The sequence below is a fragment of the Lithobates pipiens genome, unplaced genomic scaffold (assembly GCF_037356315.1).
Source record: "Lithobates pipiens isolate NorthernLeopardFrog02 unplaced genomic scaffold, aLitPip1_a1.2 Scaffold_3, whole genome shotgun sequence".
Taxonomy (NCBI): Eukaryota; Metazoa; Chordata; class Amphibia; order Anura; family Ranidae; genus Lithobates; species Lithobates pipiens.
In genome coordinates this window covers 254103331-254130779 of record NW_027507790.1, presented here as the reverse complement: position 1 = coordinate 254130779, position 27449 = coordinate 254103331, and the positions used below count along the sequence as shown (strand labels likewise).

The window sequence follows — 27449 nt, the reverse complement described above, 5'->3', positions numbered from 1 at the left end:
AATAATAATAATTGTACCGCTTTCAGCACCTAAATCCAGACTGAATCATACCGCCAGGGAGGTTAACAGTTGTCATTTTAGTAGTATTTATTTTTAATGAGCGTTGTTTTTTTTTTTTTTTTTTTTTTTTACCTGCTCTCCAGCTTGGGAAGATGAGACTAACGCTTCCTTGCCGAGCAGTCACCTGCACACACCTGCAGTGCTTCGATGCCGCCCTCTACCTGCAGATGAATGAGAAGAAGCCCACCTGGATTTGCCCTGTGTGTGATAAGAAAGCCAGCTATGAAAGTCTCATATTAGATGGGTACGTATGTGTGGGTGTGAGTAGGGACATCTCATACCCATGCAGGAAGTGTTGGCACAGGCCCTCATCCTTAGAGAAGCTTTTTACATTATACGGCAAGCAGAGGTGGTAGAGAGGTGTATTCTCACGTAATGTACATTCACATAAGTTGGGGTATATAATATGAGCAAAATTTGAAATGCCTGCTAATGCTTTATAAACCTTTCTATCTAGATGTCAACTTTTGTCCAAATTATATACAGCTTTTTGAAGTATACATTGTACCCAGTCTTATTTTGCAGCACACATTGCGTATCGTTCTGTTTTACTGTAAACCGCTACAGATGGAAAATTTCCCATAAGTACAGTGGTTAATCCAGGCATAACAGGATGGATATGAATACATTGTTGTGTGACATGAATTAGGATTTTTTTTTTTTTATAAACCAGATGTAATCTGATCTTTATGTATTGTGATTTCCCAGGCTTTTCATGGAGATTCTAAACCAGTGCTCAGACGTGGATGAGATTCAGTTTCAGGAAGACGGGTCTTGGTGCCCCATGAGACCCAAAAAAGAGCCGCTGACCTCCCCAAGCTCCCAGTATCCACACATTGAAGGTAAAAGCTTCTTCTGAGAACTATCTATCACCATACGGGGGCTGAGATTCTTTGCGAGGCCTTTCTGCACAGGTGTCTAGGCCCAAGTTCACATTGGGCCGATTAGGCATGCGATTTGACATGTCGAATCGTATGCCAAATCAGCCATTATTGCTGGTAATGGCACTGTTCGAATGGGTGTGGTGCCGCAACGATTCCCAAAAGTAGTTCCTGTACTACTTTTGGTGACTTCTGAGGCTATTTGAATAGACCAATGTTTCTCAACTCCAGTCCTGATGGCGCGCCAACAGGTCATGTTTTCAGGATTTCCCACAGCAGAAACGGCTGCGGTAATTACTAAAGCGGTGAAACTGATCGAATCACCTGTGCAAAATAATGGCAAGCCTGAAAACATGACCCGTTGGGGCACCTTGAGGACTGGAGTTGAAAAACACTGGAATAGACATCTGTGCATGAACCCGCACAGATGTCTTTCAAATCACCCCAGAAGTTGGACTGCATTGCTGGTTTGAAATTGTGCGAGTTCAGCTGAACTAACGCGATTTCAAACCTGCATTAGTGTGAACGTGGGCTTAATGGATGGTCTATCTGGTAGTCTCCACGCCGACCAAACACTTTGAATGTCTAGCGGTAAAACAGGCAAACCGCTAAATGCACAATTGAGAACCATCTGTGTGAGATTCCTCTCCTGGCAAACCAACCCGCACAATATGTATGGACCACTCTTCCGCTTCCTGAAAGCAGCATGCTTTACTTTTGCACATACCCTTTTTTTTCCCCCCACATATCTTTGTTTATATCTCACATGCTTACAGTTCTCATGTTTTCTATTAAGCGTGACTTAGGCCGCGTACACACGGGCGGACTGTTCGCCCAACTTTGTCCGCTGAACAGTGTTTGGGCGGACAGTCCGCTCGTGTGTGGGCTTTCAGCGGACAGTTTCAGCGGACAGTTGGACGGACAAGGTTTTTCGGAATTTCCGAAAAACTGTCCGCTGAAACAAGGTTTCAGCGGACAGCCCGCTCGTGTGTAGGCTTGTTCGTCAAACAAAGTTGCGCGCATGCTCAGAAAGGATTTTCACGCCGAAAGCTATAATGCAGTGTATAGGACGTCGTATTTTTCGTCCCGTCGTACGTGCTGTTCACGTCATCGCGCACGGTTTCAGCAAACTGTTCGTTCGTCGTGTGTGGGCATGTCCGTCCATGCTAATTTTGAGCGGACTGTTTGCTGAAACTGTTGGACGGACAAAGTTGGGCGAACAGTCCGCGCGTGTGTACGCGGCCTAAGATAGCAAAACACAGGTTTGTTCATTCTCTGAATGTTTTGGCACGTATGCTTCAGTTGTGACACTGCTCATCGCACTGTTTTGACCCGTTCAAATACATCTCCAAAGAAAGGTACATTTTTTTTTTATTTTTTTTACTTTGTTAATGATTAGCAGACTATATTTTGCACCTGGTTGTGTGTACAAAGTTACTTGTTTACTGTTTTACTTATAGAGTAAAGGGCAACTTCTCTTCTGTGCAAAGCCACCTCGCATGGTCACATTAGGATTATGCATGGTTTTTAGGTATATTTAGATTCAATAATTTTTATAAAATTTTCAAGAAAAAGTACAAACATACAAATTTCCAAAGATAAGAAATGACATTAGCGCCTATCAGGATATTGATATAAAGAATGAGAAACAATACAACAGAAGAAGTGCTCGGTCATTACATCCTATTATGTTTGGTGCAAAAAAGAATTCCGACATCGAGTCGTTATACCTGTTTCAGATATTCTCCGTAGGAAGGGAGGTCAATCCCATCCTCGGCACCCCCAATGGGCACTTGCTCTGCCTTAGGGACGGGAGACCCGACCCCCCCCCCCCCCCCCAGGGCGCTGGAAGGGTTCTCGTATAAGTCTTATTCAAATGTGCTTATCCTTGAGGTTAGTGAATGAGCTCTGTGGTTTCAGATACAGTTCCATTAACTCTGAACAACTGATGTCGCCAGCGTAAGCATAATAGATAATTATACTACTAAGTAATAAAGCTTAGGTAAATGACTGAACAACAAAATATACAAAAAATGAAAGTATAAAGAGAAGTATAATAAAAATAAAAGAAACGTAAAAGTCGGAGTTTGGTTAAGCTGATTTACATTCCGCTGCTCATTTACAAGTTTCAAGTCTTGTACCTCATAAGTATTCAAGTCCTTTTGTGTTATACCAGTCAGTCCGCGGTTTCCACAAGTCCTGTGCTGTGAGTAGTTTGCCCTGAGTTGTAATGCCTTGTAATTACCCGTCTAGTACTAAGCAATATGTGGGATACTATTACTCTAAAGTTTCTGGGGATCACTTCCATGCCAAGTGATAGCACAGCCATGCCTGAAGTGTTGGGAAGGTGAAATTTCGTTATTATTCAAATTAATTGGAAACCTTTGTCCCATAGTGTGCGTAAAATCGGGCAGTCCCAGAGTACATGGAGCAGTGTGCCTATATTATTACATTTCCTCCAACAGAATGGAGAGGAATTGGGGTTAAACCTGGAAATTCTATGTGGCATTAAATACCAGCGCAGTAGGATTTTTTGGGATAGTTCCCACAGGTTAATGCATTTGGTGGAGGCATATGTCATCTGTGTTGCCGTTCGCCATTGTTCCAAGGTTTAGGTTATGCCCATGTCTCGTTCCCAAGCCACAACACCAGAGGATTTAGTGAATGTTGATTTGTCACCTATAGCGTTGTAAAATAAGGAAATGCCTCTAATATTCGTGGTGGGTTTAGTAAGATATAAGATTATCCTCCAGGGAAGGTGTAGGGGTGGTGGGGGGTTGGTGCTAAGTAGATGGTTAATTTGAAGATATCTGTAGTATTCATTCCTCTCCAACCCAAACTCGATTTGTAACGTTCTGAATGTTTTCGTTGCGGGGCCTATCATAAGGTCTTCTAGATGGTTATACCCTTTTGCTCCCAGTGTGAAATGTGGAGTTTGGGATTAGCTCAGTTAGACAAGCGAGCGGGATTGGTAGTGTAGAGGTAGGGGACTTAAAGCTTTGGTTAGTCAGTCATTTCCATGCCTGTAGTGATGCTGTTACCGTTGGAGCCAAGGAGGTGGTATGAGTACGGTGGGATGTACTAGCCAGTAAGTAAGTGTGGAGATTGTTGTTGGGGATTTGACACTCCTCTAGGTCAAACCATCTCGACAGGTGATTCAGGGAACCAAGACCTCAGTTGTGCCAGAATTGAGGCCGTGTAATAGTCCCTAATTTGGGTATGTCCCACTCCCCCTGCTGTCCATGTAGCTATCGAGTTTTTGAATGCCCATCTAGCTTTTTTCCCCTTTCCATAGGAATCTGTTCACTATAGATTGGATTTTAAGGAAGTACTTTTGGGGGGCAGGGATGGGGAGTGACCTAAACATCTAGATTAATTGAGGTAATACCATCATTTTAAAGGCCGCCAGGCGTCCCGACCACAGAAGTTCTATGTTTTTAGGTATATTTAAAAAAAAAAGTTGAGCATGGGGTGCTTCTGCTATGGCTTCATTGTTAAACCAGCAGACTGGTGGGGGTGGGGGCCTCAACCAAGCTTACACAGCTTTAAAGCGGTAGTAAACCACAAGAAAAATGAATTAAAAAAAGAAATTGTGCCTTCCGCAGGTTACATTATGACACTTACCTGGACACAGAGCCCTCCAGAGCTTTCATCTTCACCTGGTCTTCCTTCCAGGTTTGTGGACTCCGGCTGTATGAATGGCCGGGGCTGCTAAGTGGCGTCACTGATTGCATGCTGTGTGAATGTCTCCTAAAAAAAAAAAAAAAAAAAAAAAAAAATTGGAAGTTTAGGAGATATTCACTGTACATACAGGTAAGCCTTATTATAGGCTTACTTCTAGGTACAAGTTAAAAATGTGACCTTCCATTTTAACCTAGTGGACAGCAAGGGCAAGGCTAAATTATGCTGTCTGGCAGGTGGTGTCTGGACAACAAGAATAAAAACAAGGGCTGTGCAGCGCTTCACTGTGATTTTAATATGCAAAAGTCATGTTGTGTGAACAAAGTCCCTAAATAAAATTATATGACCTTGACTCAAAAGAAATCTGTGTATATCAGGGTAATTTCAACTATTTGTGATGTCTAACCACTCTCCAGAAAGTAGAAAAAAAAATCCAGCATCAAATAAACACATTTCACCCAATGTGTTTGGGAAGGGCCTGTCACAACCATGTACCTCCACCAATCTAAACCCTAACCAGATGGCAAACAGCGATATGCCTTAAGCCTCGCACACACTGTATATGAATGTTGGCAGACTGTTGTCCTAAAACCTTACCGTTTGTACACTCCTTTCGGCCAATAGATGTTGGATGACAGGCTAGTAAATTTTTGCCGGACAACGGATTGAAGTCAGAATTTCGTATGGTCAGTACACAAATCCGTCGCACAAAAGTCGAAAGTACAAACACGCATGCTCGGAATCAATGCTCACCAAACACGAAATTAGCAGAAGGGGTCCAAAAGAGTGGCACTCAAGAGCTGAAATTCCTCGTAGTATGTCACTACGTTCGTGTTTGTGGCACGACAATTGTGTACCGTTAGTATGCACAACAAGATCCTGGCACATGCCCTTTTGACAAAAATCAGACACTCGGTTGGCCAACAGTCGTACTGGCTTTAGACCGTTGCTATGAAGTGAAGAGTCCTCTTGCTCTGGTGTTTTGATTGAGTGATGGTCTCCAGTGGGATCAAGCACTGTGGGGAAAAAAAAAAAGCTCACTAACGGGGGAGCCTTTTATTTTAAAATTGAGTTCATAAGCTGCAGCATAAAATCAAATGAAGCCCTCCCCCAAAAAAGAAAAAAATGCATAAAAAGTCACTGCTCCTAAAATGAGGATGTGGCTGCGATGATGGGTGGATCCCCTGGGAATGTGCATGAAACGTGTCGGTAGAGGTCTGCTGACGTTATCGTTATCGGCTGACGTTATCGGTTAGTGGCTTTTTATATCCTCCCCCCCTTTTTCTTTTTTTGGCCTTGTTGATTATTATTTGATACCTGCTCCTGAGAAGGCTCCGTGTTTACATTGGCACATGGAGTGTGGACAGGCCCCGCCCACGCTCTCTCTTCACTGGCTGTAATTGACAGCAGTTGGAGCTATTGGCTCTCGCTGCTGCTTCTCTGGCCAGTGAAGATAGAGAGAGCCTGGTCTCGTGCACATGGCTGAATAGAGATTGGGCTCAGGCAAGTATTTGGGGGGGGGGGGGGGGGGGCTGCATGTAGAAGGTTTTCTTACATTCATGCATAGAATGCATGAAAGTAAAAGAAACTTGTACCTTTTCTCTTATATTCACAGACCGACACAGCTCCTCTCTTAGCCATTGTGTTGTTACACCCACATTTAGGAGAATACTAGGCATTTCATGTTATGTAAAACACAGAACTTTCCAGTTCTGCCCAGGGGGCAGTCCCTTAGGTAACAACCCTCCAGCCTGCCTAGGTCGGTGAGCTTTTATGCTCCGGGGGGCACATATATGACCAGGCTACTGATGTCTGCGTCACAGTGTGCCGGGCTAGCAGCCACCTTGTACTGATCAGAGTGGGTCTGTAATGGAATGTCTCCCAGCTCTTCAGGACTGGTAAGTACAGCTCTCAACGCTTCGGTGGGGCTGAGCAGCTGGGCATTCCCTGGGAGGTAGATTCCCTCACCTCCCTCTCTTCTCCCCCCCCCCCCCCACGGGGGATGCTGCAGAGTGGTGTGTGTGTGTGTGTGTCTGTGCAGGGGCTCTCACCGGGGGGGCTGCGCTGGCTGTGTCCTGGGTCCTGTTTTTCATGTCCCTGGAAGGTGCCTGTGAGGCTGTACCTGTGTCCTTTGCAGCGCTGCTTCACTGCCATTTTTTCTCTCTGTCCCTCATGGTTTTTGCATCAGTGGACATCTTAAGTGTGGGCAAGGGAAAACATGCTCTCCTGGGCTTTGGCAGCCATTTTCCCTGTGATTTGTCCTTATACTGGATGCCGGCGGCCATTTTCTGGAAGCCTGAACACGTTTTTTTCAGTGTTCTCTAGCTGCAGCATGTGCTCCTGTGCTCTGACGGCCATTTTCCCTGTGTTTTATTCATTTTCTTTGAGCCTGGGCACATTGCAGAGCGGTTTCAGCGCCATTAGCAGCTGCTTCCACCGACACAGAGCTGATTCCTCTGCACCTGGGAGCCAACAGAGACCTCAGGCACTACCTGCTGGCTAGCACAGAACCTTTCAGAGTGGTGAGTCCTGTGGGAAAGAGCCCCTCAGCCAGCAGCAGTAAGGAGGATGGGACCGTCACTGTCCTAAGTCCCCTTTGGGTGGCAGACAGGGTAGGGTCAGCATGGCTTCAGAAACTAGTGTTTCTCCCCCCCCCCCCCCTGAAATCCAGGCAATTGCAACCGGTTCGCCTGCGGAATGTGCAGTGCCCTTGGACTCCTGCTCTGTCGTTTCAGATGATGCTGACCAGGACCGTTCGAACAGTGAGGATGAGTCCCCCGTCCGCGTCTGTGCGTGATAAAGCGTTTGCTGGAGCACATATCACAGCTGTGCGTGATACCCTGAAGATTCAGGAGCCAGCAGATCCCTCTGCTGAGGTAGCGGGTCCCGCAAGCCAGCACGTTCACCTAAGGTGTTCACGTTTCTGACTTATTTCATTTACAAGGAATAGGGTCGGCCGCAATGGACCTTTTCGGTCCCCAAATACATGGCGGTGCGTTACCCCTTCTAGGAGATCCTTCTCAAAAAGTGGTCGGCTCCTCCGGACGTGGACCCCCCAGTATCCCAGGTTAAACAAAGTAACCACGATTCCCGACAGAGGACACGCCTGCATTTAAGGATCCCACGGACAGGAGGGCTGAGGCAGTAGCTCGTTCCATGTATATGGTTATATATGGTTGTGGGGTCAGCCGTGCAACCAGTACTGGCATCTGCACTTGTGTTGCAGACACTAACTGAGTGGGTGAAGTTGTTGCACTGCAAATTGGGAGAACAGGCTTCTCCTGTCTGCGTGGAACTAGCAGACCAACTAGTGCAAGGCCTTAAGTAAGTTTGTGATGCGGCGCTGGATACTCTCCCTCTGTTATCCAGGGGGAGAGGGGTGCTGCGGCACCTGATTTGGTTAAAATGCTGGTCTGCTGTCCAGGCATCCAAGAAAGCCCTGAACGTCTTTTTCGTCCGCCCAGAGCTTCGGCCAAATGTCCCCAGCCCGACAAGACAACAACAGAAGTACAGAAATGTCCCTGGAACTTCAAGCCTGCGAACAAAAGTGCTACCGCATGAAGGTTTGCCCCCGCCCATGTCTCGGGTCGCCTTCGGGAGTTTGCAGCCCGGTGGTCCTCTCGACTGTCTGACCAATGGGTCTGCGATCTGATTTCCTCAGGCTACAAGATAGTTTCTCTCTTGGCCGCCAGATTCTTCCCCTCCAGCATTCCTGTTCCCCCGGCTCGCTGGAAGGCCCTCTTGGGGGCCGTAAGAGACCTGCTGAATCGCGAGGTGATTGTACCTGAATCGGAACGTCTCCAGGGGTTCTACTCAAACCTGTTTGGACTTACACCTTCCTTCTTGGGAACTACAATCTTGGATCTAAAAGCCCTCAATCACTTTGTGAAAGTGCAGAGGTTCCGAATGGAATCAGTTCGCTCAGTAGTCGCTGCACTCCATCAGTCCTTAGACATCCAGGATGCGTACCTGTGCATACCCATATGCCTCCGGCATCAAAAGTTCCTGTGGTTTGCAGTCGGGGAAGCCCACTTTCAGTTTGTGGCCCTCCCTTTTGCTTTGGCATCGCCCCCCCCCCCCCCCCCCCCCCCCCGAGGCTTTACCAAGGTATTGGCTCCAGTTTTGGCGTTGCTGCAGCAACGTGAGATCGCGAACGCGGATAACTAGACAATCTCCTCCTGAGAGCATCTTCCACCTCAGCGTTAGAGGAGGATGTGGCTATTACCATGCAGACCCTGCAAGAATTTGGGTGGCTGTTTAAAATTAAAGAAGTCGGTGGTAGTACGTGGTAGCGTTTGGAGTACCTTGGCTTACTGCTGGACTCCAAGGAAGCAAGAGTTTTTCTCCCTTCAGACAAGCTGCAGACTCTCAGAGCCGCGGTAAAACTGTTGATGAACTGCAAGTGGTTGTCACTTCGCTTCTCCATGCGAGTCCTGGGACTCATGGTGGCCTCCTTCGAGGCAGTACCGTATGCCCAGTTCCACACCAGAGTTCTGCAGAAGGAGATTTTGACAAAGTGGGACAAATCTCCATTGTCCCTGGATCGGCAGATTCAGGTGAGTCCGTTAGTCAGAGATTCACTGATCTGGTGGCTGAGGTCCCTGGTGCTCAGTCAGGGAAGTCGTTCCTACCTCCTAAAATGGACAGTGATCACAACGGATGCCAGCCTATCTGGCTGGGGTGGAGTGATGATGGTTCAGTTGGCTCAGGGCCTCTGGTCGACGGAGGAATCCAAATTGCAGATTAATCTGCTCGATCTGAGAGCGATCGGGCTATACCTCTCCACATGGTCGATGAGACTGCGAGGGCGTCCAAACAGGATCCAGTCAGTCAACCCACTGCGGTGTCGTATGTCAATCAAGGAGGAACAAGAAGCTCAGCCGCCGCACGGGAGGTCGTTAACATACTTCGGTGGGCAGAGCGACATGTACCAACCCTGTCGGCCATTTACATCCCGGGAGTGGGCAACTGGCAGGTGGACTATCTGAGTCGCCAGATGCTGGACCCAGGAGAATGGGCGTTGCATCCGAAGATATTCAGGCTGCTGTGCCTCCGTTGGGGCACACCAGAAGTGGATCTTCTGGCCTCCCGTCTCAATCCGAAGGTGCCGAGATTTGTGTCCAGGACAAGAGATCTTTAGGCAGCTGCGTCAGACGCGCTGGTGGCTCCGTGGGGTCAGTATCGGCTGATCTATGTCTTTCCTCCAGTAAAGCTGCTTCCACGTTTGCTCCGCAGAGTGGAAGTCGAGAGGATCCCAGTAATTCTGGTCGCCACGGATTGGCCTCAGCATCCTTGGTATGCAGACCTAGTGTGGCTGGTGGCAGACGCCCCCTGGCGACTGCCGTTACAAGAGGACCTTCTGTCTCAAGGTCCAATTCTCCATCCTGCTTTACTATCGCTGGCTTTAACGGGATGGCTATTGAGAGCCAGGTGTTGAGAAACCAGGGTCTGTCGGACTCTGATCCCGACTATGTTGAGAGCACGGAAATCGTCTTCTAGGAAGATTTTTCATCGTACCTGGAAGGCTTACATCTCCATGTGTGAGGAGAAAGGATGGCATCCACGCTCCTTTTCTATATCCAGGATCCTGTTGTTTCTTCAGCAAGGAGTAGACCAGAAGTTGGTGTTAAGCACCATTAAAGGACAAATATCAGCCTTGTCTGTCTTTTTTTTTTTTCCCAACGACCCCTGGCGTCTCACTCACTGGTGAGTACCTTTGTTCAAGGGGTGCGACATGTAGTCCCTCCGATGCTTCCACCGTTAACAGCAGTTTCAGAACCCACGGGGGTATTGGCACTGCAAAAACTGCCATTTGAAAATATCGGAGAGATCCCTCTGTTGACTCTTTCCCAGAAAGTGGTCTTTCTAGTGGCTATTACATCGGCCAGGAGGGTTTCGGAACTGGCGGCCTTGTCCTGCAAGTCGCCCTATTTGGTTATCCACAAGGATAAGGTGGTGTTGCGTCTGCAACCGGCTTTTCTGTTGAAGGTGGTCTCTGCGTTTCACATCAATGAGGACATTGTGTTACCATCTCTGTCCTAAGCCGACACATCATAAGGAGGTGGCCCTTCACGCTCTGGATGTGGTTCAGGCTCTGAAGGTGTACTTGTCTGCCACGGCTCCCTTTCGGAAGTTAGACTCACTTTTTGTTTTGGTGGCTGGTCCAAAGAAAGGCATGGCTGTCTCGTCGGCCACCATTTCCAGGTGGATCAGACAGATTGTAATACAAGCCTACGCAGCTTACGCAGTCGTAACGTCTTGGGCCTTCCGACACCAAGCATCTGACGCTCAAGTGTGTAAAGCGGTGACCTGGTCGTCTGTCCACGCGTTTACCAATTTTTACAAGGTAGACGTCAGTGCATCGGCTGATGCCTGTTTTGGCCGCAAAGTTTTGCAGGCGGCCATATAGTTGCAATTGGGTATACAATATTTTCATTTTTCCTGGTTTTTGGGTAAAAACGCAGTACTGTTAAGCTAATGCACTGTTGCATTACATTCCGCAGTTTTTGGTGCGGTTGTGGGTAGTCACTCCTGTTGAGGGTACCCTGGTTTTGTGGTGGATCTCTCCACGCACTGATGTTTTTTTGTGGGTAAAGTTACACTAGTTCCCACTTGCCACGGTGGATGAAATTTTTTATGCTGTTTTCCCACCCCTTGTTTGGCACTGCTCGGGGACATCCCAATGGCTAAGAGAGGAGCTGTGTCAGTCGGTGAATATAAGAGAAAATAGGATTTTTTGTACTCACCGTAAAATCCTTTTCTCTGAAATTCACCGACCGACACAGCACCCGCCCCTAATTTTTTCTCTTTACGTTTATACTGCTTGTTGACATACTGATGACTGCATGGCAGGCTGGAGGGTTGTTACCTAAGGGACCGCCCCCTGGGCGGCACTGGAAAGTTCTGTGTTTTACATAACATGTAATGCCTAGTATTCTCCTAAAGGTGGGCGTAACAACCCAATGGCTAAGAGAGGAGCTGTGTCGGTTGGTGAATTACAGAGAAAAGGATTTTATGGTGAGTACAAAAAATCCTGTTTTTAGAAATACTTTACAAACAGTTGTTTGTTCTGTGGTAATTTTTGAACGTCATGCTTGGTCATAAAATGTACTGATAAGAATTCTTATTCTTGTACTATTTGTGTATGGCCAGCTTTAGGAGGTTTTGCTGCTTTTGGTCACTTATTAGGCCAGGAAAGATGTTTACTACTTCTTAACCCCTTAAGCCCCGGACCAATTTGCAGCCAAAGGACCAAGTCCCTTTTTTGCGATTCGGCACTGCGTCACTTTAACTGACAATTGCGCGGTCATGCAACGTGGCTCCCAAACAAAATTGGCATCCTTTTTTCCCATAAATAGAGCTTTCTTTTGGTGGTATTTGACCACCTCTGCGGCTTTTATTTTTTGCGCTATAAACAAAAATAGAGCGACAATTTTGAAAAAAACGCAATATTTTTTACTTTTTGCTATAATAAATATCCCCCCAAAAAATATAAAAAAATGTTTTTTCCTCAGTTTAGGCCGATACGTATTCTTCTACATATTTTTGGTAAAAAAAATCGCAATTAGCGATTATTGATTAGTTTGCACAAAATTAGAGCGTTTACAAAATAGGGGATAGTTTTATAGCATTTTTATTAATATTTTTTACTAGTAATGGCGGCGATCAGCGATTTTATTGTGACTGCGACATTATGGCGGACACATCGGACATTTTTGGGACCATTGTCATTTATACAGCAATCAATGCTATTTAAATGCACTGATTCCTGTGTAAATGACACTAGGTAGGTGTAGGTGCTATGTATGATGCTATGTTTTTTTTTTTTTTTTGTAGAGGGCGTGGCCTGGCATGTGACGTCACTGATCGTCTTTCCCTATATCAGGGAACAGACGATCGGTGACGGCCACAGTAGGAAGCACGGGGAGAGGTTTGTTTACACAGACCTCTCCCCGTTTTTCAGCTCTGTGACCCAATCGCGGGACACCAGCGGCGATCGGGTCCGCTGGTCCTGCGGCCACGGTCACGGAGCTCAGGACCGGGACCCGACCCACGGCTGGGCACTTAAAGAGCAACATACAGGTATGTGCTTGTGCCCAGCCGTGCCATTCTGCCGACGTACATCGGCGTGAGGCGGTCCTTAAGTGGTTAAATACTGTTGTAAATGTGCCTGCAAAAATATATTTATTCTGTCAAGATTTTTTGATCTACCATTTTTGGTAAATTTTAAAATGAGGTTTAAAAAAATCAAGTCCAGTTGATTTCACAATTTACTAGTAGATATGGATTGAGATTCTAAAGTAAGTTCACGCTTCACAAGCCGCTCTCTTTTCTCGCAGGGTCTGGCCTTCTCAATAAGATGTACACAATAATAGAGCCCACCGAGACAAAAAGTAAGAACAAGGCGGAGGTCATAGACCTGACCATTGAGAGCTCCTCAGAAGACGAGGAAGAACCAGTCAAAAAGAAATGTCTTTACATGCCGGAGACGCCCGTGCCTCAAACAAAAGGGTGCGCATATTTATTGCAATAATGTTCTGCAACGTTTTATAGAGAACCTTCAATTTCATATCTATCTCAGAATTTCTTGTAGCACAATGTGCCACAATGCATAGAATCCTAGTACAGCGTGTTTGAGTGAAAACCATTTAAATTACCAGTTTGTTCTTGGACTGTGGGGGAAATCCCATACAGGGGACAAGCGGACGCATACTGGGCTTTAAAATGTTTTCAAATACTGCAACAGTGCTAACCACTGACCTACTTTTCTGCCCCATTAGCTTTCTGTAACCTCTTAATAGTTAGATGTGTATATGAAGCCTGACCAATGTGTATATACTTTTAATACAGCCATATATCCCTGGATGGTTGCCAGTTCATAGCTCTAACGCTTCAAAATTGTGCAACCCATATTCATAAGTATGCAAATAAATGTTGTGCTTTAGATTGGCCCGTAGGCATGGCCTCTATGTCCTAATATAATGTGGGTGCCCATATTGCATTGTGGGATACTAGGGAGGCAGTATGCTTGAGCTTCAATCTTTAAGCAGAGTGTAGAGACTGGTATTACTGGCATACCTTGGCTTTGGGTATGGATTTCACAATAGGCGATGTACTGGCAGCTTATGTTGCCTTTTTCATCACTCAACATTTGTTGTTATCAATTGTACTTTCAGTCGCCTTATGCCCTACATCTTATGCTAAACAAAAAGTACACAAGGTGGGGTGTCTATTTTTTTTTTTTTTTTTTTAACACGTTTAGATTGTTTTTTTTTTTTTTTTTTTTTTTTTTTATTAGATTTTTTTTTCAGTTTTGTATGGTTTTGTCAGAGGTCAGTCACGTGACTTCTTAAAAAAAAATTGGTTAACTTGTGTACAAACAGCTGCTTCTTGTAAAAGATTGTAAATGTAGTGTGTGTTTTTTTTTTTTAATATTAAAGGGTGTTGGCATATCATCCATCAACTATAAGAATGGGCAAAGTTGGTGGCCTGGAGACAGACTCTCTGCATTCCTCAATGGTGGAGTATTCAGATCCCTTCGGCCACCCTGCCATCAGTGGACTCCCAGCAGACCTCTCAGGTATGTGATATGGCCTATGAACTTCCAGAACTTAGTGTTACTAAACCCCGGACCCTGCATTCACTATATCTGGTCTCCCACGGCTCACAGAACATGGAAATGCAATTATTTTAGTAAATATAAACTGCTAAATACCTATTCTCAACGGCAGTATATACCAGTCTTGTGACTTCTATCAGTGTCTGGTTAATGCTTGTAGGAGGAGTTTTCATTCTCCTCAGTCTGCCCTATGAGACTGCATGACCCCTGACACTCTGTCTGGACAGTGCTGATTTTGCTCTGTGCTGATCACATGCACCCTCCCAAAAAAAAAAAACTCTCTAGCAATACACACCAAACTGAGTGTGTGCAGAGTGCCTCCAAGGCTCTGTTCTAACAGCAGATGGATTGGGAACAGTGAAAGAAAGGGAGGATCAGAGAAGACTGGATCAAACAGCCTTTTTTTACACAATGCGGAGGATTCTCCCCTTAGGTTCTGCAGTGAGTATAACAAACATGCTTTACTACATATACAGATTGATTTTATTGTGGGTTTAGTAACACTTCAATATTTAAGGTTGAACGCCAGGCAAACGGCTAAACACAGAGGCTCTTTCCACCAGTACAGAAAATGCATCCCCGCACAAACTGCGCATGTAAATCCTTTTTTGATCAGTTGTTTCATTGCTAGGAGCCATGGTGCAGGAAGATCATATCTTTTATGCAGCCCTCGCCCTCTCCTTCTTTCAAGGGTGGTGGATCCTTGTCTGTTTTCTGCCCCTTAGCCTCTCCGTCTTTATGGATGGAATGAGGCTTTGGGGGCCTACTCCTCTTTCTATGCAGGCTAGTATAAGGAGATTCATTTTCCCACGATGGACTGGCCTGGTATGCATTATCCTTAGTATGGCGATAGGCTAGACATAAAGGCACTTCACATATTCAGAGAGCGAGTGCTATACTGGTGTATCATTTGCTTCTGAATTGGCATGTGCCAGGGGGACTGCCTTGTGACCCGCTTCACTTCTGCGGGGTAGCAAGGTTTCCTAAATGCTTCATTATTTGTCCCACCATACTGTCCCCTAGAATGTTCTGTGCAGCAGTCATCAAACCCCTTTCATGCCGCTCGCATAAATAAAATGTTTGACATGAACACTGATGCTGTTCTCATAGCAACTCACTGGTAGGGCCTTTTTTTATTTTATTTATTGTTTTATTACAGGTACTTGTATAGCGCTGTCAATTTACGTAGCACTTTACATAGAAGTTGTATACTTGCACCAGTCCCTGCCCAGGAGCTTACAATTCAGACAGGATCCAACTAGCCTATCGGCATGTCTTTGATGTGTGGGAGGAAACCCATACAGAGAGATCACGCAAACTCTGTGCAGGTAGTGCCGTGGTTGGGATTTAAACCGGTGACCCTAGTGTGGCCAGGCCGAAGTACTGCTATTTTTTATTTTTTTGCTAGTAATGTCTCTCTAGCTTTATATAACGTCAGACTTTATGGGGTCTCGGAGGCTTTCTGTAACCCCCCCCCCCCCCCCAGCCCTGATTTCACTAGAGTGCCTTCCTTCTTGTGGAGCCTTCACATGCTTTGTGTGTGATAGCAATGTACAGGTAAAGTTGTGTTTTTTGTTTTTTCTTTACCTTTGCAATTCACAGCTGTCACTGATGACACACGGGCACGCACAGCCGTGGGCACTGAAGTCTTCACAGGCATCAGCCAGGTACCATGGTGATGGCAGGACTAAGGGGGGTGGGGAGCGCACTGCAGTGCAGGATACTGGGTACAGAGGGCTTCTGACACTCCTGGAAGGTTGGTTGAAGAAAGTGACTTTGCTGTTACTGACAAAGGCATAATGAATCGCCAAAAGGAGGGTAGCATCACGTGTTAATTTTCAAACATTTCATTTATGCTTGCTTGCCTGTAACCTTGATGACATTTTGGTTATTTACAAAAGGCAAAACCACTTTGCACTACAAGTGCAGTCGCTATAAATCTGAGGGGTAGATCTGAAATGAGGGGAAGCTCTGCTGATTTTATCATCCAGCCATGTGCAAGGTAAAAAGATGTTTTTCATTTTCCTTGCATGTCCCCCTCGGATTTACAGCGACTTTACTTCCAAATGCACTTGCAGTGCAAAGTGTATTTGCCTTTCGTAAATAACCTCCATTGTCTGTTTGTGCAATACACCTTGGCTTGGCTCCTAGCTCATTATTAGGCAAGGAAGGAAGAGCAGCAGCAGCAGTCTGATGAGTCATAACTCGGCTTGCTCTTCCTGTTAGAACGTTCTTGTCAGCACAAGTGCTGATGTCGAGACGGATTATGGAAGAGGTAGAAGGGCTAATCATCAACTTGAAGCTGGATGATTGTCGTCTGCAGTACAAGAAGACATTTACTGAGAAAATATTTCATTTTGTGGCATTTTTACTTGAACTATTTTTGTACAAGTTTGACAGGTATGCCTCAAGTCATTCCTAAACTTTATATGTGAAGTAAAGAGGTATTCTACAGCAGCTGGAAAGATTTCCCATTTTATATACTAATTAAAACTGAAAAGGTAAATGCACAGACGACATCATTTCTATTATCTGCCAAGGATTTAGATTCCTGATCAACCAGTGTTAGGATTTATATAGTCCTGTCACAAAGCCACTTGCACTCTTAGTTATAGACTGTAGAAGAAATGGAGTTCTAGACTGTAGAAAAGGCTTGGTGGTGTCCGCCACCCCATCCCTAGCCTGCTGATTGGACAGTGAAAGAACAGTCCAAGGCTGAGCTCATTTCTGTTAGTTCTATCATGTTCTTGTTAACACATTTTGCATACATACAGTGCACCTTCTTGGCTCCCAGTGTGGCTCTACCCTCTCCCAGTCTTGTGGAGTACACACTATTTTATGTGTTCGTACGGCTATCTGTACGTTTGTTTTTTTTTGTTTGTTTTTTTTCGTTCAGTCCAGCCAACTTTAGTGCGGCGATCTCCCCGCACTTAGCTGGTGTATTCTGACAAGGGGGCTGCTTCTGCCCCCCCCCCCCCAAAAAAAATCTCAATAGTTGTGAGCCCGGTTTATGTTGGGTGTAGCTGTACCTAACAAACCAACTGTTTTCAGCTCGTGTGTACCCAGTCTTACTCCTGCTGATTTCTAGTCCAATGTGCTCTATTTAATTATGTTTTTAATATTTGGACAAACAAAAAGTGACATGGGTATAAAAAGTTAAGAATTACTCTTTGTCCATCTTTCTCCAGATCTGGACTTTCTCCCTTTAGCTCCAGTTCCTTCTCAGGTAAGTTCCAATATTTGCTCGGACATGTGTTCTTTCTCTGAGAGTAGATGTGATGGGACAGATTACAAACTTGCCATACAAATGTATTTGCTCATTATTACTATAACCCCTTCCTGCCGTCTCCCAGCCCTTTTTAAAGCGGCTGTAAACTGCTGCACTTTTTTTTTTTTACCTACGAGGCAAAGTCGTAATGTGCTAGTATGCAGTGCATACTAGCACATCATATGAAACTTGCCTCAAAACGAAGCCTTCCAGCGATGCAATGTCATTGCTGGAGATGGCGTCCATCTTCACCCGGTCTTCCTTACATGTTTGTGGACTCCCTCTGTGCTGGCCAAACCCGCAATGACATCACTCATGCGTGCGAGAGCCACAGGTCACGGCATGAGGGGCTGTTCCTTCAGAGCGCATGCCCCAGTGATGTCACTGGCTGCGTGTACAGTAAATATCTTCTAAAGGGTGCAGGTTTGGGAGATATTTACACTACCCATAGGTAAAACTTATGCCGCGTACACACGGGTGGACTGTATGGCGTACTTAGTCCGTCGAAACACATTTCAGCGGACAGTCCGCTCGTGTGTGGGCTTCAGCGGACTTTTTCAGCGTGCAGTCTGGCGTACTAAGTATTTCGGATTTTTCGAAATTCTGTCCGTCGTACTTTGGTTTCAGCGGACAATCCGCTCGTCAGTAGGCTAGTTCGACGGACTAAGAATGGCGCATGCCCAGAAAGTATTTACACGGCGGAAGGTTGCATTGCTGTGTATTCGACTTTCTATTTCTAGTCCCGTCGTACGTGCTGTACACGTCATCGCGCAAGCTTTCGACGGACTGTTTGTGCATCCGTGTGTGGTCAAGTCCGTTCAGTCGAAAGTATGACGGACTGTCCGTCGGATTGCATGACGGACTAAGTACGCCATACAGTCCGCTCGTGTGTACGCGGCATTAGATGGAGCTTTCCGGTACCCATTAATTACTGTGCTGAGAGCACGCGTCCTGTGTGCTCCCAACAAAGTACAGTGTTTACCTAGGGTCACACCTATATGCAGCCGCTCGACATTAAAGCCAACCAGCCAAGAGGCCACATGTATGCGCCAGGTCGGCGGAAAGTGGTTAACATAAACAGTAGTTGCCAGGGGTATAATTTTCCTGAACCTACTCTAGCCAAACATCCAAGACTTGCCTGCGTTTGTTGTGCTTTACAGTATGTGGAGGAAGAAAACACATTTCATAGCCTGCAAAAGAAAAGTCCAGCCATGCAAAGCTATCCACATCTTAGTCGTTTTGAGAGTCCACCTCATAATGTTGTGACGAGTTTTGTAGTGTGTGTGTGTGTGTGTGCGTGTGCGTGTGCGTGTGCGTGCACGCTCTGGTTGCTCAGTCTCTGGGTCGGTCTACTAAAAAGTCCCAGGAGTTTAATTATTTGGGTGCTCAAATTAAGTCATATTCGTTCAGTAGAGTCCATTAAATAAAAGTTATTTAATGGCAAAGGTCAAGTGACTGAAGCCTAGGATGTGGTACAACTTCAGTGGCGTGTAACGCTGGACATACTGATGGTTTTGATCTGCAGGTTTCTGAATAACCCGTATGCTCCATTTGACTTGTTTAGTTGGGAGATGTATAATATATATATATATTTTATACCGTATTTATTGCACCACAAGTTTAGAAGGGAAGTTTAAGGAAAAAAAACGTACATTTTAGATGCCCATCAATGCAGCCTTGCCCAAAATTGCAACATGTTTGGTTTTTAAATTTAGTGCTGCCGCCGAGATATTTGGCTCCTCTCAGCTCGTCCCCGCTGCCTCTGAGGGTAAGAGGAGCACCGCCGACATAGACCGAGCCGAGTGTACTGTGTACTCGGCTCCGGCTCACAGTCACGCCTCCGACGTAAAGGCTAGGAGGCGGGACTGTGAGTGGAGCCAAGTACACAGTACACTCGGCTCACCTCGGTCAATGTCGGCGGCACTTCTCTTGCCCTCACAGTGGGGATCGGCATATGACACACACCCACGATTTCCCCCTGATTTTTAAGGGGAAAAAAGTGTGCGTTATACACCTATACACTGTTAAATACTGTGTGTGTGTGTGTGTGTATGCGTGTGTGTGTGTGTGTGTGTGTGTATGTATATATATATATATCTCTCTCACAAAAGTGAGTACACACCTCACATTTTTGTAAATATGTTATAACTTTTCCTGTGACAACACTGAAGAAATTACTTTGCTACAATGTAAAGTAGGGAGTGTATAGCTTGTGTAACAGTGTCAATTTGCTGTCCCTCCTGGTGGAGCGAGCGGACGTGTAGAGACATCGCTCTGGCTCACGAATGATATCCTGCAGTGATCCTGGGACCCTTCTCCTCCAGACCGAAACCAAACTCTTCCCCACAGTTGTGGGCACACTTCTGGCTGGCATCTAAGGTGAAATGCAGGCCACCCACGCCAGCTTGCCCATTTCAGATGGCGCAGAGCCACGTGACACGCTGCAGCCATCCTCCTCCTCCTCTTTCAAACAGCCTACAGCTATGGTGAGTGAATCCACCCCTGCTCTATTTGATACCCAGCCAGACTCCCTGCAGCCCCAGGACTCCCCCCTAGATAGATAATGAGGACTGCCAGGCCCTATATCCCCCCTCTGTGCCTACACTGGTCACTATTATGCTGGCTATACAGGACTACAAGGCCTCCCTTTTCTACCCAGATAGCATCTATCAGCATGAACTTATCCCTATTAAAACATGGTGTGCAAAACTTGAGAGATAGAACAGGGTCTACTGAAGAATGTATAAGCTCCCTGGAGGATGTTGTGCGCCCCTTATCTGCCACTGTGAGAGATCACACAGGTGAAATGGTGGCTCTCTGCACTAAAATTGATGATTTGGAAAAACGTTCGCACAGGAACAATCTCCGTTGCATGGATCCTTAACTTCCAGGATAAATTTGCCATTCTACACCTTGCTAGAGACAAAGGTCCTCTAAAGTACAACAGCAATACCATCTCGGTCTATCCTGACTTCTCAGCTGACGTCCAATGAAAACACGCACCAAGGGTCTTTCATACGCTATGCTTTTCCCTGCTAAACTGCGTGTTATCTATGATGGCAATGCTCACTTCTACACCAACCCTAAAGAAGCCATGGCGTGGTTAAACAGTCGTTATGGAGTTTTACCAAGATGCAGGGCTGACTGATTGAAGGTGGCCAGTGCTCCCAACAAGCACCCCTTATGCTCTCTAATTACAACTCCATTACATTTTGCCTCTATAGGCAGGTGACGGGTTTGCACACCTTGCCTTTAAATGTGGTATATGCTCCTCAGGATGACTGTTGCCCCTCCCCCTCATGTTACAGGAGTGGTATCTTACTGTAGCCAGCCTTCCCAGATTAGACTTCTTCATAATTCTCGTGGTCAAGTGGCAGTGGCAGACAATTTACACTGTTTTTGGACCTGTCCAAGACTTCTGGGTGGAGATGGGGCTTTTCATATCGGCAGTAGGCCTCCCAAACATTCTTCACCCCAAAAACTGCCTCCTATGCATTTTTGGTGCTCTCCACATTTCATCCCATTGTAAGAGACTTCTTCGCATCCTACACTTCTATACGAAGAAAGACATTTTATTGTCCTGGAAAGAATCACAGATACCTCCTAAAATCACTCTGGTTAAAATTGATTAATGATTCTTTACCTCTATACTAACTCATGTTTGAGGTTTGCAAAAGAACCAAAACCTTTCACAAAAATAGGGCAAATGGCTGGTTAGACCTCTAAGGCCTCATGCACACCAGACGCTGTTAAACGCGTGTTCAGAGGCAGTTGGACACTTTTTTCAACTGCCCCTGAACTCATTCAATGTTATCCTATGTGTCCATGTACACACTCATTTTTTGCTGTTTTTATGCAGTTGCGTTTAACCTCGTTTTTCCAGAAGCAAAAAAATGGGTTCAGACGCAAAAGTTTCCATGTTTCAGACGCAAAACGCGGTAAAACGCCGCTACCGCGTTTTGGTTTATAAGCGCTTTAAAGGTGACCTATTTTTTTTTTTACATTAAAAATCTCAAAAATGATTGCAAATGATGAAAAACCATTAGAAAAATATTTTAAGCAATTGCAAGTGGACAATCCACAACTTGTGGCAAGTGACATGGCAGGTGGCAAGTGGACAATCCACAACTTGTGGCAAGTGACGTGGCAAGTGGACAATCCACAACTTGTGGCAGGTGACGTGGCAAGTAACCTGGCAGGTGACGTGGCAAGTGGACAATCCACAACTTATGGCAGGTGACATGGCAAGTGGACAATCCACAACTTGTGGCAAGTGGACAATCCACAACTTGTGGCAAGTGGACAATCCACAACTTGTGGCAGGTGACGTGGCATGTGACGTGGCAAGTGGACAATCCACAACTTGTGGCAAGTGGACAATCCACAACTTGGGGCAAGTGACGTGGCAGGTGAAGTGGCAAGTGGACGATCCACAACTTGTGGCAAGTCACCTGGCAGGTGACGTGGCAAGTGGACAATCCACAACTTGTGGCATGTGACATGACAAGTGGACAATCCACAACTTGTGGCAAGTGGACAATCCACAACTTGTGGCAAGTGACGTGGCAGGTGACGTGGCAAGTGGACAATCCACAACTTGTTGACATGGCAGGTGACGTGGCAAGTGACCTGGCAGGTGACCTGGCAAGTGACCTGGCAGGTGACGTGGCAAGTGGACAATCCACAACTTGTGGCATGTGACATGGCAAGTGGACAATCCACAACTTGTGGCAAGTGGACAATCCACAACTTGTGGCAAGTGGACAATCCACAACTTGTGGCAAGTGGACAATCCACAACTTGTGGCAGGTGACGTGGCAAGTGGACAATCCACAACTTGTTGACATGGCAGGTGACCTGGCAGGTGACGTGGCAAGTGACCTGGCAGGTGACGTGGCAAGTGGACAATCCACAACTTGTGGCATGTGACATGACAAGTGGACAATCCACAACTTGTGGCAAGTGGACAATCCACAACTTGTGGCAAGTGGACAATCCACAACTTGTGGCAAGTGGACAATCCACAACTTGTGGCAAGTGGACAATCCACAACTTGTGGCAAGTGGACAATCCACAACTTGTGGCAAGTGGACAATCCACAACTTGTGGCAAGTGACGTGGCAAGTGGACAATCCACAACTTGTTGACGTGGCAAGTGACGTGGCAGGTGACGTGGCAAGTGACCTGGCAGGTGACGTGGCAAGTGACCTGGCAGGTGACGTGGCAAGTGACGTGGCAAGTGACCTGGCAGGTGACGTGGCAAGTGACCTGGCAGGTGGACAATCCACAACTTGTGGCAAGTGGACAATCCACAACTTGTGGCAAGTGGACAATCCACAACTTGTGGCAAGTGGACAATCCACAACTTGTGGCAAGTGGACAATCCACAACTTGTGGCAAGTGGACAATCCACAACTTGTGGCAAGTGACGTGGCAAGTGGACAATCCACAACTTGTTGACATGGCAGGTGACGTGGCAAGTGACGTGGCAGGTGACATGGCAAATGACGTGGCAGGTGACGTGGCAAGTGACGTGGCAAGTGACCTGGCAGGTGACGTGGCAAGTGACCTGGCAGGTGACGTGGCAAGTGACCTGGCAGGTGACGTGGCAAGTGACCTGGCAGGTGGACAATCCACAACTTTTGGCAAGTGGACAATCCACAACTTTTGGCAAGTGGACAATCCACAACTTTTGGCAAGTGGACAATCCACAACTTTTGGCAAGTGACGTGGCAGGTGACGTGGCAAGTGGACAATCCACAACTTGTGGCAAGTGGACAATCCACAACTTGTGGCAAGTGACGTGGCAAGTGGACAATCCACAACTTGTTGACGTGGCAAGTGACGTGGCAAGTGGACAATCCACAACTTGTTGACGTGGCAAGTGACGTGGCAAGTGGACAATCCACAACTTGTGTTAAGTGACATGGCAGGTGGCAAGTGACGTGGGAAGTGGACTTGTGGCAAGTGGACAATCCACAACTTGTGGCAGGTGATGTGGCAAGTCACGTGGCAGGTGATGTGGCAAGTCACGTGGCAAGTCACGTGGCAAGTGGACAATCCACAACTTGTGGCAGGTGACGTGGCAAGTGACACGCTAAATACAAATACACTGCTCCTACTCACTCTGGTCTCACAAAATTGCTGAAATAGTTAATAATACTGTTTAGAGCTGGGGAGGGTCTATGACATTGATGGCGAACCTTGGCACCCCAGATGTTTTGGAACTACATTTCCCATGATGCTCCAGTACACTGCAGAGTGCCCGAGCATCATGGGAAATGTAGTTCCAAAACATCTGGGGTGCCAAGGTTCGCCATCACTGGTCTATGATGTTGGCTTAACTAAATGCTTCTAGACGCAAACGCGGTAAAACGCTGCTAAATCATGGTAAAAATTTCGGCAAAACGGGCATTTATAAACACCGGTTTCAGCTTTTAAAAACATGTGTCCAGCAGAGTTTGCATCTGTGTCTCGTGTGCATGAAGCCTAACTCTTACTCCAGGATAGATGTACTGTTCCTGATCGTGCAGTGCACCTCACCATGTTAACCCCCCTGGCTGCCTCATGAATGGAGAATTGCATGTTGGTCATTTCCCATAACCTTGCTGTTAAACATTCAACAGATTTCAATATACATTTCTCTTGTGATTATTAAGTATATTACTGCAGATACACTACTATGAATACCCAAAGTTATTTAGTTTTGTTTTTTTGTATGCTGGTTTATAAAACTTCATTTAAAATATCTTTAAAAATAAAAACTGCTGTTACCTCAAAATAACTCAACACACAGCCATTAATGTCTAAACCGCTGGCAACAAAAGTGAGTACACCCCTAAGTGAAAAATGTCCAAATTGGGCCCCATTTGCCATTTTCCCTCCCTGGTGTTATGTGACTTGTTAGTGTTACAAGGTCTCAGGTGTGTATGGGGAGCAGGTGTGTTTAATTTTGGTGTTATCACTCTCACTCTCATACTGGTCAATGGAAGTTGATACCTGATACCTCATTGCAAAGAACTTTCGGAGGATCTGAAAAAAAAGAACTGAAACTGAGCTGCAGCATGGTGGCCAAGAGCATACATCGGTTTAACAGGACAGGTTCCACTCAGAACAGGCCTCACCATGGTCGACCAAAGAAGTTGAGTGCACGTGCTCAGCGTCATATCCAGAGTCTTTGGGAAAGACATGAGCGCTGCCAGCATTGCTGCAGAGGTTGAAGGGGTGGGGGTCAGCCTGTCAGTGCTCAGACCATATTCCGCACACTGCATCAAATTGGTCTGCATGGATGTCATCCCAGAAGGAAGCCTCTTCTAAAGATGATGCAAAGACAGCCTGCAAACCGTTTGCTGAAGACAAGCTGACTAAGGACATGGATTACTGGAACCATGTCCTGTGGTCTGATGAGACCAAGATAAACGGATTTGGTTCAGATGGTGTGAAGCGTGTGTGGTGCCAACCAGGTGAGGAGGACAAAGACAAGTGTGTCTTTCCTACAATCAAGCATGGTGGTCGGAGTGTCGTGATCTGGGGCTGCATGAGTGCTGCCGGCACTGGGGAGCTACAGTTCATTGAGGGAACCATGAATGCCAACATGTACTGTGACATACTCAGTGGCAACCTGTGAAGCTCTGGTGAAGTCCATGGCCAATAGGATTAAGGCAGTGCTGGAAAATAATGGTGGCCACACACAATATTGATACTTTGGTCACTTAAGGGGGTACTGACTTTTGCTGCCAGCGGTTTAGACATTAATGGCTGTGTATTTAATTATTTTGAGTGGACAGCAAATTTACACTGTTATACAAGCTGTACACTCACTACTTTACATTGTAGCAAAGTGTCATTTCTTCAGTGTTGTCACATGAAAAGATAAAATATTTACAAAAATGTGAGGGGTGTACTCACTTTTGTGAGATACTATGTGTATGTATGCGTGTGTGTGTGTGTGTGTATGTATGTGTGTGTATATGTATATATATATATATATATATGTATATATATATATAATTTCTGACTGACCGTAAGACCCCTTTCACACCGCAGAGCCTATAGCGTTGGCGGTAAAACGCTGCTATTTTTAACGGCGTTTTACCGTCGGATTTGCGGTGCATTTCAGCCACTAGCGGGGCGCTTTTACCCCCGCTAGCGGCCGAGAAAGGGTTAAAACCGCCCGCAAGACGCCACGATAGCGCCATTTTGCCAGCGGTAATGCAGCGCTGCCCCATTAATTTCAATGGGGAGCAGCGGTGGAGGAGCGGTAAACGCACCACTCCTTCACCGCTCCAAAGAAGCTGCTGGCAGGAATTTTCTTGACGCCCTGCCAGCGCACCGCTCAGGTGTGAAAGCCCTCCGGGAATGAATGGTGCAGCAGTTTGAGGGCGGATTGCAGGCGCTATTTCTAACAGTGTGAAAGGGCTCTTAAGGAAAACTCTATTGCTAGCCATTTAAAAGTGAAAGCCCTCGTGCAGCAAGCTTTTTTTTTAAAGTAAACGAGAGAGAGAGAGAGAGAGAGAGAATATGGGCTGCCCCTGCCTAGATGGCTGTTATATTGCTTTTACCTTTTTTTAATTGTTACGCCATACTGCTGCCTTCTTTGAGCTGTAGTATATAGCTGTGATGGTAGGTGGAGTGTAATATTATCACTATGACAATGTTCTTATAAGTACCATTTATTTCAAGCAGTACTATCACCCTATGTTTTTGGATAGTCTCAAGTCAGCTCTCCAAGCCAGGTCCACTCATGGCAAAGCCAAAACCTCGAACAGCCCCCTTGAAGAGCACAGCAGCGACGAGTCAGGTGAGAGGAACATCATACAGGGGCCGAAGCAGCTCTGAACAGACCCAAGCCCATCTCAATGCCTCCAAAAAAATAAACACTTATTTATTGGTTTTGTGTACAGAAAGACTTGAGAAGAGTGATCTATTATTATTATTATTATTTGCTGTTTGGAGCCAGCGCAGTTCGGATAGAATTAGATTTTGGTGGATTCCGCCACCATTGGTTTTGTGATCTGCGAGTTGCACATTGTTAGATTATGTAAATATCTTGCACTAAATAGAAATTCAGTGTAAATAAGTATTTTTATAAAATATTCCTTCCAAAACCCGTGTCAATTGTCTTCCTTTTATTCAAGAATGAGATGTTTTGCAAATACATGGAATTTAAAATGGCAAGCAAGCATTTAAATTACACCCCCCTAACTATTGCTCATGTTTAAAATTGCCCTCCTCTGGTGAGTATGTATTTTGTCTGTATTGAGACCATTTACTCTTTCAATTGTAACTGACATTTCCAAGTCGGTTGATTTCAGTGTGGTACCTCACAGGTTTATTATCACCAATAGTAGTGATGAATGTTGATCTACAGTTCTACAGCAAAATCTCACTGGGCATTCGACAAAAAAGAAGGGGGGAGGGGGGGAGGGGGGGAGGGGGGGGGGGTTACCTAGGGATGCACCGATACAGAGTATTTTCACAAGTACTCCTGAAAACCCCCCGATACCAGTACTTTGCAATTTGTGTCCATACAAAATGAAAAGGTGCAAATTGCACTGTAAAGAATTGCATGTGATTTGAACAGGAATGCAGTGTGAATCCAGTTTTAATTGCATGCGATTTCCCCCACTGTGTGCGTGCGTGTATCCAGTAAAGAAAGCAAAGCACCATGTGCAGCAATTGGCAGTTTATTAAGATGCTATAACAACTCACAAAGTAAATATCTAGTCACATCCATATCTGCAGTGTCCCCATCCCACCAATGAAAGCAAACCATGGCCCCTGGAGGAGAGGTTCCAGGACTCCTGTGGGTGGACCGCTGGACATCTCCTCTAGCGGCTGTGGTTTGCTATCATTGGTGGGACAGGGATGCTGCAGATATGGATTGGACTAGATATTTACTTTGTGAGTTATAACATTCTAATAAACTGCCTATTGCTGC

The 27449-nt window shown here is 45.9% G+C and overlaps 1 protein-coding gene across 3 annotated transcripts in view; it reads left to right on the top strand.

Annotated features, from left to right (window-relative positions):
• PIAS2 (protein inhibitor of activated STAT 2) overlaps positions 1 to 26616 on the top strand; it is a 92693-nt gene extending 66077 nt beyond the window's left edge. Inside the window, exons 9-14 of one of the 3 annotated variants that reach the window (XM_077463054.1) lie at positions 144 to 304; positions 769 to 902; positions 12962 to 13133; positions 14063 to 14202; positions 17430 to 17467; positions 26221 to 26616. In XM_077463054.1, the coding sequence (XP_077319180.1) occupies positions 144 to 304; positions 769 to 902; positions 12962 to 13133; positions 14063 to 14202; positions 17430 to 17467; positions 26221 to 26286 (711 nt within the window). In that variant the 3' untranslated portion in view covers positions 26287 to 26616. Of the gene's footprint in view, positions 1 to 143; positions 305 to 768; positions 903 to 12961; positions 13134 to 14062; positions 14203 to 17429; positions 17468 to 26191 lie in introns of all 3 variants that reach the window. The other 2 variants (XM_077463053.1, XM_077463052.1) reach the window with 2 other exon arrangements.
• Positions 26617 to 27449: the final 833 nt, after the last annotated feature.